General features: G+C 42.4%; 1 protein-coding gene across 3 annotated transcripts in view; it reads right to left on the bottom strand.

Annotated features, from left to right (window-relative positions):
* The window catches only part of mpped2a (metallophosphoesterase domain containing 2a), a 62,855-nt gene extending 53,994 nt beyond the window's left edge, over positions 1-8,861 (bottom strand). Inside the window, exons 1-2 of one of the 3 annotated variants that reach the window (XM_061222043.1) lie at positions 8,600-8,861; positions 6,268-6,522 (exon numbers count right to left, since the gene is read on the bottom strand). In XM_061222043.1, the coding sequence (XP_061078027.1) occupies positions 6,268-6,395 (128 nt within the window). In that variant the 5' untranslated portion in view covers positions 6,396-6,522; positions 8,600-8,861. Of the gene's footprint in view, positions 1-6,267; positions 6,523-7,395; positions 7,568-8,599 lie in introns of those variants that run through there. The other 2 variants (XM_061222045.1, XM_061222044.1) reach the window with 2 other exon arrangements.
* Between the last annotated feature and the right edge of the window lie 14,890 nt (positions 8,862-23,751).

Raw genomic sequence — 23,751 nt, 5'->3', positions numbered from 1 at the left:
AGATAGACAGTGAGTGAGTGAGAGAGAGAGAGAGAGAGAGAGAGAGAGATAGAGTGAGTGAGTGAGAGATAGAGAGTGAGTGATAAAGATAGAGTGAGTGAGAGATAGAGATAGAGAGTGAGTGAGTGAGAGATAGAGATAGAGTGAGTGAGTGAGTGAGTGAGTGAGTGAGTGAGTGATAGAGAGCGAGTGAGAGTACGAGTGAGTGAGTGCTAAAGAGAGGGAGTGAGTGATAAATATAGAGTGAGTGAGTGAGTGAGTGAGTGATAAAGATAGAGAGTCCATGAGATCGCGTGAGTGAGAGATAAAGATTGAGAGATAGATAGAGGGTGAGTGAGTGAGATAGAGAGTGGGTGAGTGAGATAGAGAGTGGGTGAGTGAGATAGAGAGTGGGTGAGTGAGATAGAGAAAGAGAGGGACTTTGAAAAAGACGCCCTGGAGTGTGGCCTTTGTTGGAGATAGCATCTCCACCGTGTGGGTTGTCTAGTGAAAACAGACCCGCTACCTGTGACCGTGTCTGCGCTGCGATCCGTCTGCAGTGAAATTAAGACGATAGCGATCGCAAATACACATATTTACTGCCTCACCTCACCCCTTCTGCGTTTCCTGCTGAGAGGCGAAACTATAAAAGCGAACGTGCTTCCCCTCCTCACCCGCCTGCCATCCGGCTTCTGCTGGGACCAGCATCACCATCTTCAGAAAAAACCACAACGCCCCATCTTATCTGCCGGCTTTCAGCTGTCACCGCTAATTTAATAAACAGGAACATCCCTAGCAGGAACAGGTCTAATCTTTGCAGGTATATAGAGAGGCAGAGAGAGTGGGAGAGAGATGGGGGAGGAGGGGGGGGGGGGGGGGTGTGGAGACGGTGGAGAGAGACAGAGCTATATGGATATAATGTATGCATGTTATATGTATAGCATACAGTCTATGCTTTGTTTTGCCAGAATTTGCTACCTGAATTTGACAATGACAATACAGTAAAATTAACTGAAGGGGAGCGAGAACAGAGACCAATATCAATTAAAGTCTAGTGTTGCATTTTTAGCCCTACTATATTTACTACAAGAATCCAAGGTGTCATAGTAATACCCTCCTTTGTTCTATACAGTGAGGCAAACATGACACCAAATACAAACACAAAGGAGCCTGCAGCACTTCATCTAAAAAAACTAATTGCCCCTCCTAATGTCCCCCCCCGTCCATTCTCACCCCTAAATTTGCAAGACTAACAACCTCCAACTGCACATTTTTTGTCGCCCTTTGTTGACTTCAAACCAGATGAAATCAGAGCGGACAAAGAGAAAGCCTTCCTGTTCTCAGACCGTCGCTTTGAGTGGAAGACTCACGCATACGTGCAACCCACCGCAACATAAAACCCACCGTGTTTATTACCCAGCCCTACCAAAGCTCCACCTCGGACATCCCCCATTTCCTGCCCTCAGAGTAAAACACATCCCTAAGCACACACAATGTGAAAGGGTTAAAACACCCCAAAGCACACACAGTGAGAAAGGGTTAAAACACCCCAAAGCACACACAAGTGAGAAAGGGTTAAAACACTGCAAAGCACACACAGTGAGAAAGGGTTAAAACACCCCAAAGCACACAGTGTGAAAGGGTTAAAACACTGCAAAGCACACACAGTGTGAAAGGGTTAAAACACCCCAAAGCGCACACAGTGTGAAAGGGTTAAACACCCCAAAGCACACACAATGTGAAAGGGTTAACCGGCTCACAAAGGGGAGATGAACTCTTGCCTGCTGTAGACAGGGCAGGAAATGACATCTCACCTACATTCTCTCCAGGCCCAAGCAAACAGTCTCTAGGGGGGCGACATGGCTCAGGCAGTAAGAGCAGTTGTCTGGCAGTCGGAGGGTTGCCGGTTCGATCCCCCGCCCGGGCTGTGTTGAAGTGTCCCTGAGCAAGACACCTAACCCCCAAATGCTCCTGATGAGCTGGTCGGGGCCTTGCGTGACGACCAGTCGCCGTCGCCGTCGCCGTCGCCGTCGGTGTGTGAGTGTGAGTGTGTGTGAAAGAAAAAAAAAAAGAAAAAAAGAAGCAAAGTCTCTACTTGGGAAAAGGACGTTCGGGCAGCCGCGAACCGCCCCCTAAAGGGCTTCCAGCCGCACAGCACATACCTGGAGAACGCCAGCTGTCACTCGATCGTCGTGACGACAAGAGGGCAGAGGAACGTCTAATCAAAGGTTCTCCAGTTTCACAGACTGGTCCTCAGGAACCTGCCCGACCGGCCGAACAAAAGGAGCCGAACAACAGCGCTACTCCACATGGACCGGGGGCCGGCTCAAGGCCTCCGAGAGGAGAAGCTTCACTCTCCAGACGGAATTCTGTGGGACACAGATAGCGCAAGGCCCCTCGCTAGCACATATGGAAACCATACACACAATTACCGCCAAATGAAAGGAGAAAAACCTGCTAGTGCCCAAGTGTGGGTTTATTTTCATTTAGTCAACGTAATCCGGAGATTGAGCAAAGTGGCCGAGGGAACGAGGAGCCAGTAGAGGGCAAATTCCTTCAAGAAATGGCAAATATTTTAAAGTAAGGAAATGCTAAGATTTTTTTGAAGAACACGTAGCAACAGTCCACAGATTAGACCACAAAACCCATCTGTAAATTACAGTCTTCGGTGCACTCCTTCAGGCGAGAGAGGCAGAATGTTGTTAAACTGCTGAATGATTTACTGTACGCCAGTGTGGGCTTTTCAATAATGCAGAGGTTTGGAAACGATTAACAAAGCGAGACAGAATTTTGAAAGACTAATTGACAGTCACCCAAAAAAGAAAAAGAACAATGACACTGACAATGACAGTCTCTCACATTTTCAGATAAAAAGGTAAAAAGTTAAGATAAAAAGATAACATGGTAAATTCTGGGAAAAGTGCTGTTTTCGAGCAGGCTTCCTCATGAAATTTGACGTACCCCCCGAAAAAAGAGGAAACGCATTCTGAAAAATGCTCAGGGCAGATACTGCCAGCTTTTTGTGTCTGAAAATCACCAGCCTCCACAGAACCTGATGGGTGAGGTAGACTGGTAGCGGTGTTCAGCCACTGCAGTTACACACCGCGGTTAATGATGAAGCTCATCACTGTCACAAATTACCATTTGGTTAAAGAACGAGTTCTTACTGTGCCCTAAAAAATGCATGGGAGCACACCAAACCCAGTGACAGAATGATCAATTATGCACACATTACAGAGTAGAAACTGGACAGAGTGGTGTGTATCACCCTGGGTTATTTAGCTGAATCATTTTAACCCTTTCAGGTGTAAGATAAATATGCGTTTAAAATATGCTTAACTGAACATTCTAAAAATTGTAACGGTCACTACGGGTTAATGCTGCACGACTGACGAAAACATTTTCATTGATATTTCATTGTAACTCTATTAATCGCACTGAATAATCATAATTACATACCTATTCTGTGGTGCAAAATTAAATTCTTTGTTCTGTATTTAGTAACACATCAAGTAATAGACCACTTTTCAGATGAAAACTTGACCAAGGCTGTCTGGAATTACCTGGAGAGCCAGAAGTAAGCGAGACAGCCAAAGTCTGCAGAAGAACTCTGATATTTATACAATATGTTTGGAACAACATGATTAGCTAGGTTCATAGTGTAATCGTTTAATCTTAAAGTTAGCTGGTCTAAGTAGCCTAACATGAGGGACAGCGAACCTAGCATAAAGATAGTCTATTTAACCTGGTTGAGAGAAGTGGTTTGAAAGACGCATTTGTTGGTAAGTGGTAGGGTTTCAGATAGGCCATTTGGTGGAATACTTCAGTAATGTTTCTATAGTACAGCAGTGACGTTTGAAAGAAATGTTTTGATGATAATCATGCTTTTTGTTGGCAGGCCGTTGTATAAGAGGGCTAAGGACCTGGGAGCTGTGGGTTCTAGTTTGAATGCCCTTCAGTTTGAAAACCACCGCAAACAGAAGAAAGGAAATCTGCGCTTCCTTAAAGACACTGCCGCATGCTTCAGAGGACCAGCGTACTCATCCTGCTCAGCAGGACCGCCCCAGTTAAGACCACGTGAATGCCGCCGACTCGGCCGTGCACTCAGGGCACTCGACAGACATGTTTGTGATTGGTCACAATGCTCATGCGCTGAATAGGCTACCGCAGTTTTGAAACTGGCAAAGCAGAATGTAGGGCGGCCTGTAGCGTAGTGGTTAAGGTAAAGGACTGGGACACGCAAGGTCGGTGGTTCAATCCCCGGTGTAGCCACAATTAGATCCACACAGCCGTTGGGTCCTTGAGCAAGGCCTTTAACCCTGCATTGCTCCAGGGGAGGATTGCCTCCTGCTTAGTCTAATCAACTGTATGTCGCTCTGGATAAGAGCGTCTGCCAAAATGCCAATAATGTAATGTAATGAATGTTTACATTGCAGGAATTACTACATGGAATGCTATGATCGCGAGATTTGGGACCTTTTGCGATTAGCATATCGCAAATTGCATTGATGATTAATATACAATTAATTGTGCAGGTCAAGTACTGGTAATTGAAAGCAATAGAGTCCTAGTAAAGAGAATTTGAATTAAAAAAATATATTCCACAAAGAACCTGCTCTTCGAAGGGCTGAAAGCTTCGGGGGGGGGGGGTCCTGCGGTCCTTTTCAAATGTAACACTTGCTGGTCTTTGACATATGCCAGTCTGCCTGTCATATTATTACAGCGCACAAACAGGTTCCTTCTCCTCTTTCTCTCCGTTTGCTCCAGAAAAGGCAAAAACAACGAGGCTAAGCTACGTTAGCAGAAATACAAAGGGGCAGGGGGTCCATATGGACTACCAAATTTGCCGTAAGGGGTCACGTTCCAACACATTACTCCAGTAAATACCATCGATGCTAGGACGACCGTATTCATTCTCCCGCTAATATGTGGGTCACAGAGCTCCTTTGTGCAGCTGATTTTGCCACAGCTGCAGCCATCACTGAAGGCCGAGCAGAGTCTGCCGGCCACAGAAATCACAACGCTCCTCTCAAAACTGCCTTTTCGGAGAACAGACGGAGGTCAGGAAACGACAGACTGTGCAAAGTTTTGCAAAGCCGCATTTCCCCACCAGACCCCGGTGAGCAAAAGCCGGCACTCCAGACATCTAGAGAGGTGGAAATCTAGGTTGAGAGACTTTTCAACAAAATGCTTAGAACTAAATGTTTCACTGACTTTTCACCAAAAAAAGTGCTCACTGGGACATTATTTACTTCCAAAGCATCTTACTGCCCCCCCCCATTCTAGTAACCCCTCAGTGGGAATGATTAGTATTTGAAAGTTGAAATAAGCCCTATTATGCTAGAACGTTCCATGTGTTCTACAGATAAAACTAAAATCGAAGGGGACGAAGGCAGGTGGGGCTCATTTTTGGAGGGAAAATTCAGAAGGGTCACAAGAGCTCAAATAAGTACAAAACATACAACCAAACAAAAACAAACTGAATGTTCCCAGTGCAAGAAACCCACAACGATGTGGGCCAGGCTGAAACAGGGGGAGACAACACACTGAGGCCAAATCCATTTTCATTAACCACATTCATTATTTTAGCATCATCCATTTACACTTCCGCGATTCTTTACAGCACTGAAGGTTAAGCACCGTCCGCCAACCCCAGTTGAAACCACAGCCTCCTAACGAGACTCGAACCAGAGTAATCGAGGTCTAAACTCTGCCACGCCAAGCTCCGCTCCATCCTCCTGGCTTTTTCCTGGGTAGCTTTCGCAACAAAGGGAAACTTCCACTTATCACCCAATCAGAAAGCAGCGTGCCCCCTTGGTTATGGGGGCCCGGTGTACTCGTCATATTGGGGGAAAAACATGAAGCGGGAGTTGCTAGGGAACCATCCTGACTGTACTTGCTCATTGTAGATGCGCCGTGACTAGAGCGGCTGAAGTTTCAATCTCATTCCAGTGAAACTGTGTTCATCAACACGGCGTCGTGATCAGACACGCACACGCGGCATGCAGCAAGCCAAGCCACCGCGGCACAGCAGCAGCGCCTCGCAGAGATGCCCATTCTATTACAGGGCAAAGACTGCGATTCGGTACCGAACAAAACGTTCAAAAGGTTCAGACCAATTACTGTAAAACGGGAACCAACTGCCGCAAGAATGCAGCCTTTATTCCGCGTTTTTCTTCGGCACAATTTATCAGGGATAAAGAATTTCACCGTCGACGTGCACAGAGGAGCCTTTCCCCCATGTCTGGACCCCACCCCCCCAGGCAAAGCCCCCGGCCCTGGACTCACATGTGGACGTGCGGGGGCTGGAAGCGGCTCTGGTTGATGTTGTAGTGTGTGAAGGCCTGTGTGGGGTTGGAGCTGTACTCGTCCACAGCGATGGTCACCTTGCCCTGGGACGCCATACCATGAGCCATCCTCCAGCCGTCTGGACATGAGCAGATTCACCAGGATCCTGATCGGGGCCGTGCGGCCGGCATCCTTCAGAACCGCCCCTCAGAACCAGGCAAACGGACCGGAACCGCACCAGTCTGTAATCTGCACCTACACACACACACACACACACAAACCAACCAACTCAGAATTTGTGATGGTACACAAACACAGGAACTTGCGTGAGTCCAGTTGTAATTGTGTGGGAGTCCCGTCTGATTTAGGCTGCTTTCATTACCTTACACATCACTTACCACTTGTGTTAATTAATTCATCGAGGGCATATTTTCACAAGAACTGAGAATGACAACTAATGGAGAACATTTTTAAAGAAATGCAAGGACTGGTAGTGTTCATATTCAAAAAGGTTTGCCAGAAAAAAACTTGTACTAGCTCCCATATTAATCTTTTCACCAAGGCTAAGTTAAAATAATTAAAGCAACGTCAGATAATACCAATTAGGTAATTGGAATAAAAATCCATTCTCCTTCAGAAAGACCAGCCTTCATGACTGCAGTTGTACAATCAGCTACAGTGAAACTACAACTGCGCATAACTACACAGGGTGCCAGATCCCTGTATTCACATGTTATTTTTCATTCACAAAACATATTACAAATATATAGAAACAAAAGTATGGCAACTTTTTTTAGTAGCCATAGTTCAGTTTTTATAACTCCAGGCTGGAGTTATAGCACCCCTCACACTCACACACAAAGATACGCCTGCATTTTTATTAATAAAAAAATAAAACAAATCAACATTTATGCAATATACTATAACCATGAATGGGTTTGCAACCGAATTTCGCACAGCCTAACATTAAACAAGACCGTTCAATATTGACTGTTTACATTTGAGTATCCCTCAGAATAAAATGGGAGCACATTTCACACAAAAAGTAATTAGTACACAACACATAAAATATATCAGAGCCTTCTCTGCATCAAAAAAAGTTAAATGTGTTTTACTCCAGGAACTGACATTGTTCGATATGCAAGTTACCGGCAACGCTCGATTTTTCATGCCGTCCTAGAAGCTCCTTCTCCCGGCTTCTGCTCTGGTTCGCACGCCGCTGGCGTTCGTTTCCTCTTCGCTATCTCTTCTGATTTATTATCGCCAGTAGCCAATGGGTTTGACTTCGGCCCCTCCTGGCTTTTATACGAGATTTCCTGTCCAACGTCATTCACGCTAAAGCCTTCCGCGATGACTGCTATAAAGCCATCGTTAATTTAAAATCAAAACAATACCGAGAGGTCAAAAGGTTCAATTGAGGATATATAATTCAGCGGGGGAATTGTTCACCACATTAACAAGAATAAAGCAAACGGGGTTACACTATCCTTATGTACATTTTACAGCTTTCTACTTGAAAATTATTCTAAAAAACGAGTGACCAATCTGACTAGCAATAAAATGTTTTTACACCTTTGTGCAAAAATCCCTCCCTCTATATTTAAACAAGTTAGGCCTCAAAGATGTCACAGTATTTCATAAAACAACGAATTATGGATGCATCTATATTGCAAACACAATTCCATCTGCACCAAGACTCGTGAACTTTGACCAATGTAGCCTACTTTGCAGGAGTCCATTTATGAAAACAAAACTGGACATTTGCTAACCAATACGTGTTTTCGCTAGCAGCGTTAGCACATGTAAACTCAGCAGCTACACAGTGCAATACCGATAACCTAGCGAGAACTAAAACCTTCCCGTTGCATTTTAGCGAAGTGAACGATTTAGCTTCAGATCTTACGTTTCGCGTTACATAATAAAGTCTGATCTGTCTGGTGCTTGCTTTGGTACTGCAAAAAAATAAAATAATAAAAATGAAAAAGCAAGTTTTCAGAAAGTATTTTGCAAGAAATTCACTCTTTCAACGAAAATGACTTTTCCAGAGAACGAGGGAAAGAGACCACATTGAACCTCTGACACCGCACGTTACAAGATCACTGCGCCGCCTTCCACGTAACATTATTGTTTTTAATCATGCACAATGTGACTGCCCAATCCTAAACCAGATATATTTTATTTCAAATAATGCTAGAAAACACCACATATGCAGTGAACCGCTGAGCTAACCTCCTGATCTTTCTCCTTGTAAATGACAAGACACCTCTAACCCACGGCTTTGTGTCTTGCTATTTTTTCCCTGCGATTTTCTCGCAAATCGGGGGGTGAATACCTTTCCGCGTGCCGAGATGTGTCCCGGGGCTGCCCTCTGCGGTGTTAGAGACGCCGATCCATAGAAAGCGAATGCAGATTTGGGAGGCTGAAAGGTTGAAGTTGGAGCAAGTAGGGCAGAACCTTCGACCCTGAGGGACCTCCGGCTGGCACCCGTGGAAATGAGGCAGACAGAAACCGCGAGCGAGCGAGAGCGCAGCCTCGATGTGGGAGGAAGGCAGGCGGCGACGGAGTGCAGTGTGAGGGGACTGCCACTGGGGTCAGGGTGCACAACACAGGCACACACAGGGGGAAGCGTGGCGCACACCATTTACTGCGCCGTGCGCCCGAAACTGCCATGACGATACGTTGCTTCCTCGTTTTTACCTTTTGTTTCAGAAGCATTTTGGAACAGACATCTTTGCAACTAGCGAATGTCGCTTCAAAACGCTACCGGAACAAAGGAGTGGAAACACCAATGCCAGCACACGATAACCCTGCAAGAACATAATATAAACACAGGTCTGTGTTTTCTAAGCACTGACACACAGACACACACCAAATCAAGAAACGTAGAAACGGCAAAAGTTCAATACGTTTTCCTCATTACCTGGATACAGAAAGTCAAATGGCTCTCTTGCTCATTGAAGGTGCAGTGCAATTGAGGGCCAATGAAAAGTCCATGGGTTGAGTGCTAAAGCATAATTTTGTCTTGAGGAAGCACAGGCATTTCATTATATGTATAAATATATATATATATATATATGTGTGTGTGTGTGTGCGCGTATATATAAAAAAACAAACATACGTTATTTATGGAGTGTGAGAAGGAAGGGGGGCTGTAATAGAGGAAGGGCTCCCCTGAGCTGGCCTGTCACTGGCCAGGTTAGAGTGTAATGGACAGTGACCTCGTCCCCATGATCGAGGCACTGCCGCCATGCCACAGCGCACCCGAGGGGCCTCCAGCCAGCCAGAGCTCCGCCGTGTCCACGCGTCACTGCACAAGGGGCCACACACCCCCACCACACCTGCCCAGGCTCCCCTCACCTCTGAGAGAAGGTGCGTCTGGAGATAGCGGTCACTGCCGTAGCATGCGTGTCAGAGGAGTGTGTAGGGAAGTGTGTGTGTGAGGATGTGTGAGTGTGTGAGGATGAGTAGGTGTGTGTGTGTGTGTGTGTGTGTGAGGATGGGTGTGTGTGTGTGTGTGTGTGAGGATGAGTAGGTGTGTGTGTGTGTGTGTGTGAGAGGATGTGTGTGTGTGTAGGGAAGTGTGTGTGTGTGTGAGGATGAGTAGGTGTGTGTGAGGATGTGTGAGGATGAGTAGGTATGTGTGTGTGTGTGAGGATGGATGTGTGTGTGTGTATGTGTGTGTGTGTGTGAGGATGTGTGTGTGTGTGTATGAGGATGAGGAGGGCAATCCTTTTCCTCACATCATGGAGGGCGAATGAGCGCGTTTTATTTAACGTTATTAAAAGCATTGGAGAAGAGCAATCTTACCAATTCATGGCTAAACAATGGTGCTGTATATAGACTATGACTGTCTTGTGCTGTGTGTGTGTGTATGTGTGTGTGTTGGGGGGGGGGGGGGGGTCTTTTTTTAAACGACTCCAAATGTATAGAAAAACAAATCACTTCAAAATCCTAAGCCCCTTGCCTTTCTGATACCACCATGCAAATTGGATTTCCAGAAGCGCCACAGCGCATCCGTGTACCATTTCATGCGACCCAGCGCTGCATTTACATCCCTGCCAATTGCCGGGGCCGAGGTGGGTTTTCTAATTTTACTGACATGCTTCAATTTCCCACAGTCCTCATCGTGGCTCGCTGGCTGCTGCAGCTCCCCGTGTAATTTCCATTTGACTTTTCTCTTATCTCCAGAAATACATTTCCATCTATTCGCCCCTGGCTGCTAATGTGGAGGCCATGTTTAAATTTCATTCAGAGAGCCAACATTTAAACATTTGACCGCCATTTGTTCCTCTGGTTACATAAAAAAAAAAAGATATTAAAAATAAAGTGTCCAAATGTCAAATGAGAAATGGCTTTTGCCATGAATTTTTTATTCCGTTTCCATCCAGATCACATTTACACAAAAGAAAATGTAAATGTTATTCAGGTTGTTAATATAAACCATATATTTTATAACCCAGTATATAAAAAAGTCTTAAAATGACTTCCATGCAAATGCATATAGAATAAAAGGCATTCTACGCACAGGGGACTAGCATTCAATTGTGATGTGTGATGTTTCACCAAGCTTGACAGCAATACTTCAACGAGTGTCCTGGCTGCAACATTTAAGATTTGTGTTTATCAAATTTCCTTTTGTCACCCATCTAAAAATAACAGTAAGGCTAATCAAAAACAGGAAATAATTTTATTGTCCATTTTACAACAAAGAATGCTATGAATTGTATGCACTTTATTGTATGGGCTTCCATTTAAGTTAACCCGCAAAATAAATAATAAAAAAATGTCTAAATCTGATGTCAGCACAGATATATTTCAAGTTACATAAGCAGGGCATTGTCAAAATAAGGTGTGATAAGCATTTTTATTTTTATTTTACTTAATTAATGTATTTGCCTGTTTGTTGCTGCTTTGCATGTGGAAGAGGAGGTGAGACGTAAATATGTGACCTTTTGGCTAATCACGCATTATAAACATGATTCAAACCGGAGCATTCAAATCAGCTTTCATTTGTGAGCATCACTAGGGCTGGTGGTAAATCAGCCTCAGTTCAAATTATCTATCATAAATCAGCACCATGCAGTGTGCATATGCAGTGTTTTAATGACTGCAGAACGTACCTCAAATGCATTCAATCAGAGGCATCCCGCTCTATAGTATATAAATGCAAATGAATGCGATGTCTGGTTTGAGCCTCTTCTGAGATGTGTGTACAAGCCAGTTTTATGTACAACAGTGCTTTGGCAGATTAAAATTCTGCTCCGTCAATTATAATCCTCTGACAGTGATTAGACATTCTTTGAAATACTTCTGCTTTTCTCATTGTGCACGGTAAGAAATCATTTGCATAATTGGAGCCCTGTATCCTTTTTCGAACTAGCCTACAAGTCTTTATTTTTTATTTTTAGGGTGTATTTATTTTTCTTAAATATTGCGTCCTGGTTTTACAGGGTGAACATCATTACATTGGCCCTTGCTATCTGAAGTCAAACCCTGTCATATGACACTGTTTAATCTGCCCTGCACAGTGCTGGTGGATTACAGGCGGTCAGTGTAGAACTCTTGGGAGGGGGCTGTAGGAAAGCCGGGATGTTATTTTTTGGCGCAGAAGAGTAGCTTCTCGAGCTAGAAGATTCACGTTTTTTAGAGCGAGGAAGTCATCTTCCCGCTCTCGTGTATCGCTGGCTTCAGACTCCCAGCTGTTTGGAAGCAGACATTGACTCCCGTCCCCTTTAGCCTGAATAAAGAGATTTACTTTCCCTCAAGTGGAGTCATTTGGCAAGAGCCTGAGCTTTATAAACACAGAGAAACCACCGGAATAAAGATATCCTCAGTGCTGTTCTATCTCTCACAGAGATGACAGCCTGGAACACGGGTCGGCTAGGTAAACCTCAGAAGGTTCTGGAAGCTCACTGTTTGTCTTTTTACCCCTGCGTCTGCGATGTGGAGACAGCACAACCGTGTGTGTGTTTGTCCTTATGTACTGTAATATCGCAGAGCTGAGAGATTTATGGGGACACCATGCAGACTAAAGCTGACAAGAGCCATAACTCCTCACATTACAGCTTGTTCTATCGTAACACCAACAAATTAATAATACCAAGGCAAGCAATGATTATTAAAACAATATTCATGTATACACCAAAAGGGGATTTAAATGAATCAGTGCTTTTTTCTGAAGAAAGCATTTTTTTTTTTTAATTGTATGGAATAATTGAACTAGCCAGGTCTGCTCATTTGCCTCCATTTTGTTGTGCTGTTACCCGAGATCCTGCCTGGTTTGAATGGCAAAGGAGAAATAATTGGCATGGATCATGAAGAAGTCTTTTCTGGCGCATGCCTTGCATTCACGGGAATGTGGCCTTCGTGCAGAAATGAGATGAATAAACCTGAGGCGGGTGGAAATGTTAAGGGGGTTAGCGGGCAGGTGAACGGTGGAATACAAAGAGACAATGTTGGCGCATTCGCTTCGTGCGTTAGCGGGGCACTGAGGTCGGGAAGAGGGGTATTCAGAAAACAGGAAATAAAAGAGTCCAACAACAGAACCATACGATTTCTCACTTGTAAAAAAAAATGGAAAAGGAAAGAGAAGAAAGTGGAGTGAGAGAGGGAGACTGTGCAAGAATAAATCTACAGGAAAGTCAGACTCGAGGTTTCATTGCTTTCTGTCCTGCTGTGTGACTTGATAGGGTTTCCGTGGTGAAGTGTGACGGGGGAGGGGGAAGTCAGACACGGTGATGATGTCGCCCTAATGTGGAAATGAACTGGCAGCCAATGGGGTGAGAACACGGAGGACGCGTGCCCCGGAATCCAAGCGCGCTGGTTTCAGGCTCCCCACTCATTGCCCGCTCTGTATTTCCTGCACACACAACCTCCCGTTTTCATTCCGGATTCCCAATTTCAATTTAAAATACAGTGCCTCCATCTCAGATTTACCATAGCTGCAGGACCAACCGGGGGTACCATCATGAGCGCTGCGTTTAGGCCCAGGTCACGGTTCAGGTCGGGATGTTCATGCCGGGCTCCAAGATCCCACAGCAAAAATACATTTCCTTAACAGGCACCATTACTGTTTGCATCCTCGCAAATAAAGTAGTCAGTGTAGCTCCTAATGCATCTGTGGGAAAAGTTATACAATCTTATGGCAGAAGTAATATTTTAATTCTTATTCCAAATACATTACATTAAAATAAGGAAACATTACATTAAATTCTAAGGAAACAAAGCCATTTGCTCTGATTGAAACAGTGTGCATTCGATCCTGCTATTGCAGAACAAATATCAGCAGCAAATGTTTAACTTATTTATGCAATGCCTTGCACACTCAATTCCTGTATCACAAAAACAACATTTGATATACAGTTGCCTTCTTGATTTTTTATACTATTATTTCCTGCCTTTTGTGGCTTTTAGCAAATGCAAACATTTCACTTAAAACATAGTTTTTGTGTGTGATGAATTAGTATTGTTTACATCACTCTGAATGGTAATTATTAAAATATGCCTGGCCTCTCTTAGGCTGCTGGAGAGCAGAGCCTGTTTTCCCACAGGCCAGAAGCAGAGGCACTTTTCATTATGCTAAACGCTGGACAACTCTGCCAACCCGGCTGATGTTTCACATGCTGTCACGTGGCCGTCACTGAGCACTGCGCAACACCAATGATTTACGCCTTTTCGGCACAACCAGTCAAAACAGAAATGAAAGATGTGTGTGGCCAGTCAGACACTATCTTCCTAATTTTGGATCTGGGAATTGTTTTTAGCCCCCAACGCTTTGCATGGTTCTGACCAATCACAATGGTAGTTCTACCCGCAGAAGGAGATCACACAAATTTATGCAAAGCCTGTAAATGATTTATACTGCAGTGAACAACAAAGGGCTTTTTATTGGTCCATGGGCAAGAGGAGTATGGACTACACTAATGGAGAGAGAGAGAGGGGGAGAGAGCGAGAGAGAGTAAAAGAGAGCAGAAATGTGTGAGGGAGAGAGGGAAGGATAGAGAGATTTCAAACAAACAAAAAAACCTGGGAAAGGATCGTCTGTGACAAGGGTCATGCTGGTAATGGGGATTTAGTTATCAAGAATTGTTACCGTATTTCAGTTGTGTGTAGGTGCTAACAATAGAGGCATGTATGGCATTCTGCTTTAGAGAGATAGATGGATAGAAAGATATGGATTAATCACAAAAGACTACATTTTAAGTGAAAAGTTTGCATTTGCTGAAAGCCTCAAAAGATCAATTTAGGAAATTAAATTGATCAGCCCTGACACTGACATCAGCCTGCTCTCCATCAAGGTTTCATCAACTACTCTGTCAAACAACATGTGATCACCATTGGGCAGATTGTTTAAGATTCAAACCACTCAAAGAAAGTAGTGCACTGTAAAGTGTATTGGTAATTTTGCATAGTAAAGGTACAATAGGTAATTTCGAACTTCGAAACCATTTACCAATTAGAACCAATTTTCAACCAATGAGCTTGAATTATTGCACAGCTATACAATGTTTTGGTACAGAGTGTTGGTCCGTCAACTTTATATTTTGAAACCCGAATTTAAAACACCGGCAGAGTCAACGTGTCAGTGAGCCCTTTTCAATGATAGGAAGGGATTTACAATGGTTTTGTAACTGTAATGTTCCTGTATTTGTCCTGTGTGTATTTATGTTTATTCTTGTTATTTATTCATTTTTGATATTGGTTTGTGTTTTCCATTACAGTTCTCATTTGTCCTCCCCTGTTATGTCTGCGTCTGAATGTTTACCAGTCTAGTCACTCCCCTGTCTGCGTGTCCCACTATTCGGGTGGTTACGGTAGTTTTCGGGTTTTCAACATTCCTTCTAAAACTCGCGATTCTTACTTCCTGCTTTTTCTTGGTAGTTAAATGTTGTAAAGCACGATTCTTACTAACTACTACTAATCTAGGTTTTGTACAGTACTAATCCGATTAATACACTTACTGTCTAACTAACTAACTAACAATCACTTTTATTGGGTAGTTTAGAAATATTCACGTAACTAACTCACTAACGCAATCGCTTAGTATTTCTGCACAGTTCTGTAACTCCGCCTCCCTATGCTATCCCTGATTACTCGTTTAGTTTCAGCGAAGTGTTCGCACCTGTCTCTAACTATCACTACGTCTTCAAACTATGCAAATGTCTACTCCCTAATCCGGAGCCGTATGTTTTATATGTTTTGTTACGTGCATCCAGTCCGCGTTTTCGTCTCCCTCCTGTTATTATGTTATTACCCTATTATGTTTCCCCACCTGTTGTCTATTTGTTTAGCCCACCTTTTTCCCAGCCCTGCCTAGATTGTCACCTTCCCTCATGTATTTAAACCTCAGTCTCTGCATTGTTCTTTGTCAGAACGTTGATCAGTTTTAGTGCCGAATTCCTCGTAAGCCTAACTCTTGAGATTTTAGATAGACACCCCTTTGCCTCTTGATTTCCGAGCCTGACTTGCCCTTTTGTTTTGTTTGCCTTTCTGGTTTTCGACATTCTGCTTTGTTTTCTGGTTTTGATTCTTGCCTTCGTCCTCTTGTACTTTAGCCTTTTGATTTTCTGGATTTTTGACCCCCTCGCCTGTTTTTTTTTTAGACTATTATTTTGCCTTTCGTTTTAGTCTTTGTATTGGATCTCTTGGCTACGATTTTGGACTATTAAACACGATTTTTGGATTATCCTGTGGTCTGCGTTTGGGTTCTCAGAGCGGTACATAACAATAACAATGTTTTAAAACCTTTAAAACCTATTGTACCTTTAAAGTTAGAGGCAGTATATGTATTTTGCACTTTTCTAAAGCATGCTTTATGTCCAATGTGTCCTATTTGGTACCACATTATTTTTTTTTGTATCTCTCTTTTGACATAGCTTGCCCACAAACTGTGTAGGTACATAGCATACCATTTAAACTACTGTTATTAATTGACAGATCCTGCATTAAAGTGTATGTTGTAGAGTATAGAGTGTATATTGCTATGATCTCTTTCATATAGGCCTACTGTTTTTCGTTCTCGGTAAAAGTGTAGAAGCAGATATATAGCCTACAGTATGTACGTATTTGGGCCAATACATCATTATTAATATAAGTCATTTCCAACTACTGTCCATTCACAGTCACTCAATGATAGTGTCACCCACAAATTACTTTTATCACTGTAGGAATAAATGTTATAATGTTGTATGTAATAATTGGGTATAAATGCACAAACTGAATGTAAACTACAGGGCTGTAGCATGTTGTCAAATATCTCTGCTGATACCTTGATGGAGAGCAGGCTGATGTCAGCATTCGGGCTAATCAGTATAATTTCCTGTCTTTTGAGGCTTTCAGCAAATACAAACATTTCACTTAAAACATAGTTTTATGTGATTAATGTCCTTTTTGTTTTTACACCAGGGAGTTTAATGAATACTTGATATGTCATTGTAAATCTATATTAAAAATTAAATCCTTGGTTGAAAACTTGCCTTACATTAAATAATCCATTTGACCCACTCGCCAACGTTAACTACCGTAAATCCTCAAATTGTGGCCGGGGTCTTTTATTTACTTAGGCTGCACAAAGCACAGGCCTTTATTTGGGGCAGGCTTGTATTCGAGGCAGGCCTTTATTTCTTATTAGGCTTCTGTTGTAGAATTTTATTCTTAGAAATAAAGTAAAAGGCTACACTTAAAGTGGGCCAACACTGTTCAACACTTCCTGTAACCGTTCAGAAATGCAACTTGAGTAGCTAAACCATTAATGAAAGCCAAAACAGATGCGTCTTCATAAAATACCAACTTGCCAGACATGCCTTCATGAACAATAACAAATTAGCGTAGATAACAGCAAGTTAAGGATCTTTTTTTCCTAAAGTGCGTTTTATTGTGAGACATGCATTTCGTTTGGAGCAGCATACTGGTAGGCTATCAAAAGATTTCCGCTTTGGTTTGGGATTTAATTTACTTTTGGACTGTTTGATTCAATTGCTATATGTTGGGACTGATGGGCACTGAAATCTGGGGGGTATTTTATGGTTCACTGTTAAGTTTTATGTAGTTGAAAGAGTGTCGGGATTTCCACCCGTCTGTTTATTGCGAGTCAAGGCAGCCACTTTCATTCATTCATTGAACGTGCGCTGTGCTGTAAATACATGGAAACCTTATGGCGTAGCCAAGTAGCCCAAATTGAGTTAATTTTTAATTTTGCCTGATTTACTTTTTATTAAATTCGTAGGCTGGAATGCCTCGCGGCAACAATTGTGTTTAAATCTACACTGCTTCAGCCTTTGGCAAGCTACTCAGAAGGGGGCGGCAAGCGACTGGTAGCTTGAGAGCAACATGTTGGAGACCCATGGTGTAGGACAATGACTTTTCATTGGCAACAGTATTAAACCAGCCAACAATATAAAATATTAAGAAGAGCTCTTTTATTTCACTGAGTTAAAGCGAAACAATGTCTTCTAGTGCTCATGGACTGATAGCCCTACTGGTAGGCAATATTACCCCAGCTTGTATTTGGGGGCCGGCCTTTATTTGTCCGAATCGACCACGCCCCCAGCTATTATCCGAGGCCGGGCTTCAAATAGAATCCTGGACACAATTTGAGGATTTGCTGGAGAGTTCATTTTTCTCAATCGCTTTGGCCCAATTTTTTGAACGTCAAATAATGTTCTCAAAACAATATGTGAAAACCTCCACACCATAACATCACTTGCTCACAGCAGAACACCATTTCTCATTGTATTCTACAAATTGCAAATATGAAGCACATTTATGCAAATTTTAGAGTACAAATGTCTAAAATTGGCCCAGTTATCAATCGCATAAGTCTTACTGATCAGAATACATGTTGTTTGCAACCATCATATTGTCAAGTCGATACTCCTGAAATTTTAATGACATGGTATTGATGTGATGTCAGCTAAATTGATAAATTGCTTGTCTGGTGAATCGTGGATTTTACTTCCAAAAGGGAAGTTTCCCACATCTGATATCACCCAGTCAAAAATGACTGTCAAATTACTATAGGGCACAGGTGCAACTCAATTACAGTACTACACTTTCTGATCATGGAGGAACCTGCACAGGCAAACATTAAACAGGGGCAAGTGCCTGCTCATCCAAGAAGAGGAGGAGTAAGGATCCATGGTAATATTACTAGACGAAGACCACAAAACAGAGGAAGAGGCAGAAGAGGACAGATGCACATGGTTGTCTCCAATGAAGTGAGGACCACCATTGTGGGCCATGTAATCAACCATGACAGAGCCTGGTCAAAGAGTGCACCCTAATGTGGGCCAGTCCACAGTGTCATCAATCAGTCATACAAACATTCAGAAGGGAAAACAGGTGCACAATTGTGCAATATTGTTATGATCTCAATTTACAGTGAATACATGTTTGAAGTGCATAAGGACTCCATAAACTACACTGTGATGTGTTAGTGAATTCCACTGATTCTGATTGTGTCACAGTATCAATAACATTGATTTTCAACAATTTAACAAGAGACTGATTTGGAGACTGATTTGAAGTTACTGGAACATGTTCTTCCAGGGTACACTGTCCAAATGACAATATGTCGAACCATTTTGACGGTCTTGATTTCAAACAATGATAAAATTCCTTTCATTTTTGTGACACTGACTAATTAATTGAAACAATTATTTAATTTTTAAACATGAGTTAAAGATTTTGAGTAAGGTATGCGCTTTTGGAGGTGAACCATAAAGTTGTGCAGTATGCATGAAATTGGCCAAAGCGAACTGTGAACAAAATGTTGTCTTGTAAACCCTTCCTCCCCAATTCTTATACGCAATGCCATCTACTGGGGGAAAAAAAGAAGAAGTTTTTTCCCTTCATTGAACTCAACCAAAGGTTTTGTTTTTCCAGCATGCGTAACAATGCACTGACTTAAAAGTATAGTTAGTTGGTGTCATTCTTTTCCAGTGCAACGATAATCCCACTGTCTGAAACACATTTCTTCAGTGAAATCTTAAGGAGACGCCAACTGTCTGCCATCAACACGGTAACTGCAAAAGTTCCATCTTGCTTGTGAGACTGCATGTTGTCTCTTATACAACGGATAGGTCAAACTCTTGTCTCTATTGGTCAGTTTGTGTTCCAGCTGTGCCAATATCGATTATATACACACAACTAAATAGAATGTTCACACATCTTTTAATATTACCCCGCGTTTGTCTACTTTGTAACTGAAATGAATGGTTAGTAGTTAGTTAACTTAATGTTATCATCATCTCGCCTCTAGTAGCCTATCAAAGTAAAAACAAAATGAGTGATTTTATAGTGTCATTTGACCTTCTCAGGGATTTGGAAAGGAGTAGGAACTAAAAAAGTTACAATGCTATGAGTTATTCAATTACTGCACATTATCTGGCAGTGTCCAGATAAACGTCTACAACAAAGACAAATTACTTTTGTGTCAGTGCTGTCTGCGTGTAACGTAAACTTCCAAGCTAATGTTAGTGCAGTGGGGATACATTATTGCTAGTATCGTTAGCTAACGTTAGTACCGTTCCTTAGATAGTGCAGTGGGGATACATTATTGCTGGCTAACATTTGTTTAATGCTGTTGCTTAGCAACCAATAAACTACTGTTCAGCGGAAGAATACATTTACCATAAAACATAGTTCCATTAAAAATACATTCATTTAAAGTTTGTCTCGTCTTTCTTTTGTGAAAGACACGTGGTAACCGTTGTATAAAAGCGTTATGGAACTCTAACCTATGGTATCGTGAATATTGGGTGGTTCACGTTGTGCCGTTACACCCCCTAGCTGTGCCAACAGCCTTGATATACCACAGATTCTCGTTCCATTAAATGTGTAATGAGAAATATTCCATATCAGCCAGTCTGCTAGCTAGCTAGCTAGCAAGGTATAACAACATTTAAAAACTTAACTATAGACGAAATTAGAATATTTGTAAACAAAAGGCGCTAAGGGTGGCCACTCAGCTTCAAATCCGACCGAACCAGCACAAAATAAATAATAAACTAATATAAAACTAATATAAAAATAATAAACTAATATAAGTTACAATAAAAAAGGCAACAGAAAGTAAAACCGTTACTGTTTTTCAGCTTTGGCCTCGGAGTGGGGCCACCTTTCAGCTTTGGCCTCGGAGTGGGGCCAATTTTCAGCTTTGGTCTCGGACTGGGGCCACTTCTCCACTGGCCAGCTCTGCTGCTTTTCAGCTGCATTTTCCTTTCTTGAACCGTCAAAATAAAATAAAAACTTAATCGCAAACATTTACATTTACATAGGTTCTTCCGCAAACCTGGTGTTGTGTTCCCAGAGAGCTCGTCCCAGAGAGCTTGTCCCAGTGCCATCCCAGTCTGCCCTCTCCACCTGCAGGCGTGGCAGAGACTATCTGCTTCTCCACCAGACTGAATCTCACACAAGTCTTGTGATCTCAATATAAAATTAAATTCTGAAGAGCAGTATATGTTAAAAACTAGTGAATTCATGTAAGAATTATATTTGATAGTTCTATAACACTATGTATTTTATATTTTCTGTATACTGTTTTTTGTGTATATATATATACAGTCTTATGGAAAAATCTTGTCATCCCTGGCCTTTTACAATTAATATCTTGATGAACAGAAGCAAACCTGAACTGTATATGTTACAAAGTTAAACATTTCTTGAAATTTTAAAGCATGATCGCTTTTTATTTTCATTTTTACTGTTATAATGATAAATGATATAAATAATTATCAACAAAAAAAGAAAAGGGCACTGTGCAAAAGTTTGGGAACCCTTTTGGATTATTCTTTGTTACTTTTAAAAAAGATCATTACTAAGGCCCAGACCCAGGTGATTTACTCATTAGGGCTTCAGTGAGTCAGGTGAGCATAATTCCAGGGCTGAACCTTTTTTTCTGAAGTAACTCAATGCCTTCTAAAGTATCCATCTGCAGTGGCTGTTCTGTCTGGTCTTAACAACTATGGGTTCCTCTAAACAGTTGTCCAAGGATTTCAGAATCAAGCTGGTTCATTTCCAAGAAGGAGAGGGCTACACATAACTCTCTCAAACTGTTTCAAACTACCTATTTCCACTGTCAGAAACATTATTAGATAATGGAAGATAAACAGAACAGTTGAAGTCAAGGCAAGGATCTGGAAGATCAATTAAATGTTTCAGATAGATTGACCCGAGACATGGTGAGAAATGCCCAGAAGAACCCACACATCACTGCAAAAGAGCTGCAAAAAGGAGTAGCAGTCACAGGTCTTGCTGTTCACAGGAGAACAATACTTCAAACAACAAATCCCTACATGTCAGAGTTGCCAGAAATAATCCTTTCCTATGACCTCAACACAAAATTCAGCGTCTGAAATATTCATAAGAAAACATTGAGAAGTCTGAGGCCTTTGGAACAATGTGCTTTGCACTGACAAAATAAAAAATTGAACTCTTTGGCCACCGCCAATTAAGGTATCTTTTGGAGAATAAGATTGAAGCCATGGTAGTGAAGAACACCTTGCCAACTGTGAAGCATGGAGGTGGACCCATTATGCATTGGGGTTAGGTGGCAACTGGGGGCACAGGAAATATTGTGAGTGGAAGGAAGAATGGATTCACCAAATATTAAGAAATTCTAGAGACTAATGTCAGTCCAGACATTGAAGTTGAAGAGAGGTTGGGTCTTTTATCAAGATCCAAGCATACGTCAAAATCAACATGAAGTTGGAAAGACTGATGAAGGTTTTGGAATGGCCGCCATGGTCCCCAGACTTGAATATTATTGAAAATCAGTGGAGAGATCTCAAACATGCAGTACATGCAAGGAGGCCGAAGAATATTTCTAAGCTAGAGAATGAGGAAAAAAGCGAGGATTGAAAGACTCTTAACTGGCTACAGGAAGCGTTTGCAAGCTGTAGGACTTACAAAGTACTAACTGACAGGGTTCCCAACCTTTTGCACAGGGTGTTTTTCCTTTTTTATTATTTTGAAACAGTAAAAAATTAAAATATAAAGAAATCTTGCTTTAGAATTTATGAAATGTGTTGTGTTTAACTTTGTACCTTTTAGAGGTCAGGTTCGCTTCTGTTCACCAAGATATTAATTGTAAAAGACATTTTCTTCCCCAGGGGTGGCCAAAGTTTTGCATATGACTATATATACTCACCGAGCACTTCATTATCTAATCAGCCAATTATGTGGCAGCAGTACAGTGCATACAATCATGTAGATACAGGTCAGGAGCTTCAGTTAATGCTGACATCAACCATCAGAATATGGAAAAAATGTGATCTAAATTACTTTGACTTTGGAATTATTGTTGGTGGCAGACAGGGTGGTTTGACTATCACAGAAACGCACACTAGTCTCTAGAGTTTGCAAAGAAGATACAGTGAGCAGCAGTTCTGCAGATAGAAACGCCTTGTTAATGACAGATGCCAGAGGAGAATGGCCATAGTGGTCAAACCTGACAGGAAGGTGACAGTAACACAAATAAGCACACATACAGTGGTATGTGGAACAGCATCTCTGAACACACAACGCATCAAAAGTAGTGACAGCAGAAGATGACCAGTAAGTCTAAAAAATACCCAATAAAGTGCTCACTGAGTGTATATACAGTGGCCTGTAAAATTACTGGCACCATTAATAAACATTAAGAAAAGCCAGGTTCACTGTGTTAGACCCAGAGGAAGCAGGTCTGCTGTGGCAAAGTTTTGGTTTGCTATGTTAGATTTTTAGGTTTTACTTTCTCCCAGGTTTGTTTAGAGTGTGTGAGGTTCCCAGTAGAAATAGTGGAAGGGGTAGACTGAGGGATGGGCAGGGGTGTGTGTGAGGGGAGGGTTAATAGCCTCTTTCGTAGATGACAACAGCACCCCCCCCCCCCCCGGCCCCCTGCACCTGTCACTCTGGGACATTGTCTTCGATGAGGAGGGTGATGCGCTTTGTCTCTCACACTCTCCATCACTGCCCATCTGCATACCGTCAGCTCCCCTTGCCTTTGTTTTCCAGGGTGCAGTTTAGCCCCCTCTCACGGGACAGATCTTCAGCTCTTCAAAAGAAGCAAACGCAAGCTGCTCGCTTCAGGCGGATCTTATCTGGGAAATTTGCCGCTCGTCAGAGTCGAGAGCGATAAGAAATCACCTTGTCGCCCACTCCCCGCTCCCCAAGGAAGGACGTTTTCTTTTTTCCATGGAAACAAGCCAAATCACAATAGAATCCCATGAACAACGTTCATTAATTAGTCCGTACAGTTACAGCTGTTCCAATGTACATGATATGTAAGACCAACAAAAATAATTTCCATCTTTTAAAAGGTGGAACTCTGTCTAATGCCTCGTCCAGACTAAGCCCACTGCAGACAGACAGATGGCCGACTCAGAAAGCCTGCCAACTCTGCTGCTAGGCAGTTGGTTGTGAAAGACTATACTGGAACTCGTAGGATTTTGGTCGACGCCAGTGAGCTAAATGTAGGCGGACCACCAACGAGCTTGATGAGCTTTT

Source organism: Conger conger, chromosome 15 (assembly GCF_963514075.1).
Source record: "Conger conger chromosome 15, fConCon1.1, whole genome shotgun sequence".
NCBI classification, from domain to species: Eukaryota; Metazoa; Chordata; class Actinopteri; order Anguilliformes; family Congridae; genus Conger; species Conger conger.
Note: the sequence above shows the minus strand (reverse complement) of the source record. Positions and strands in the feature narration are given on the sequence as shown.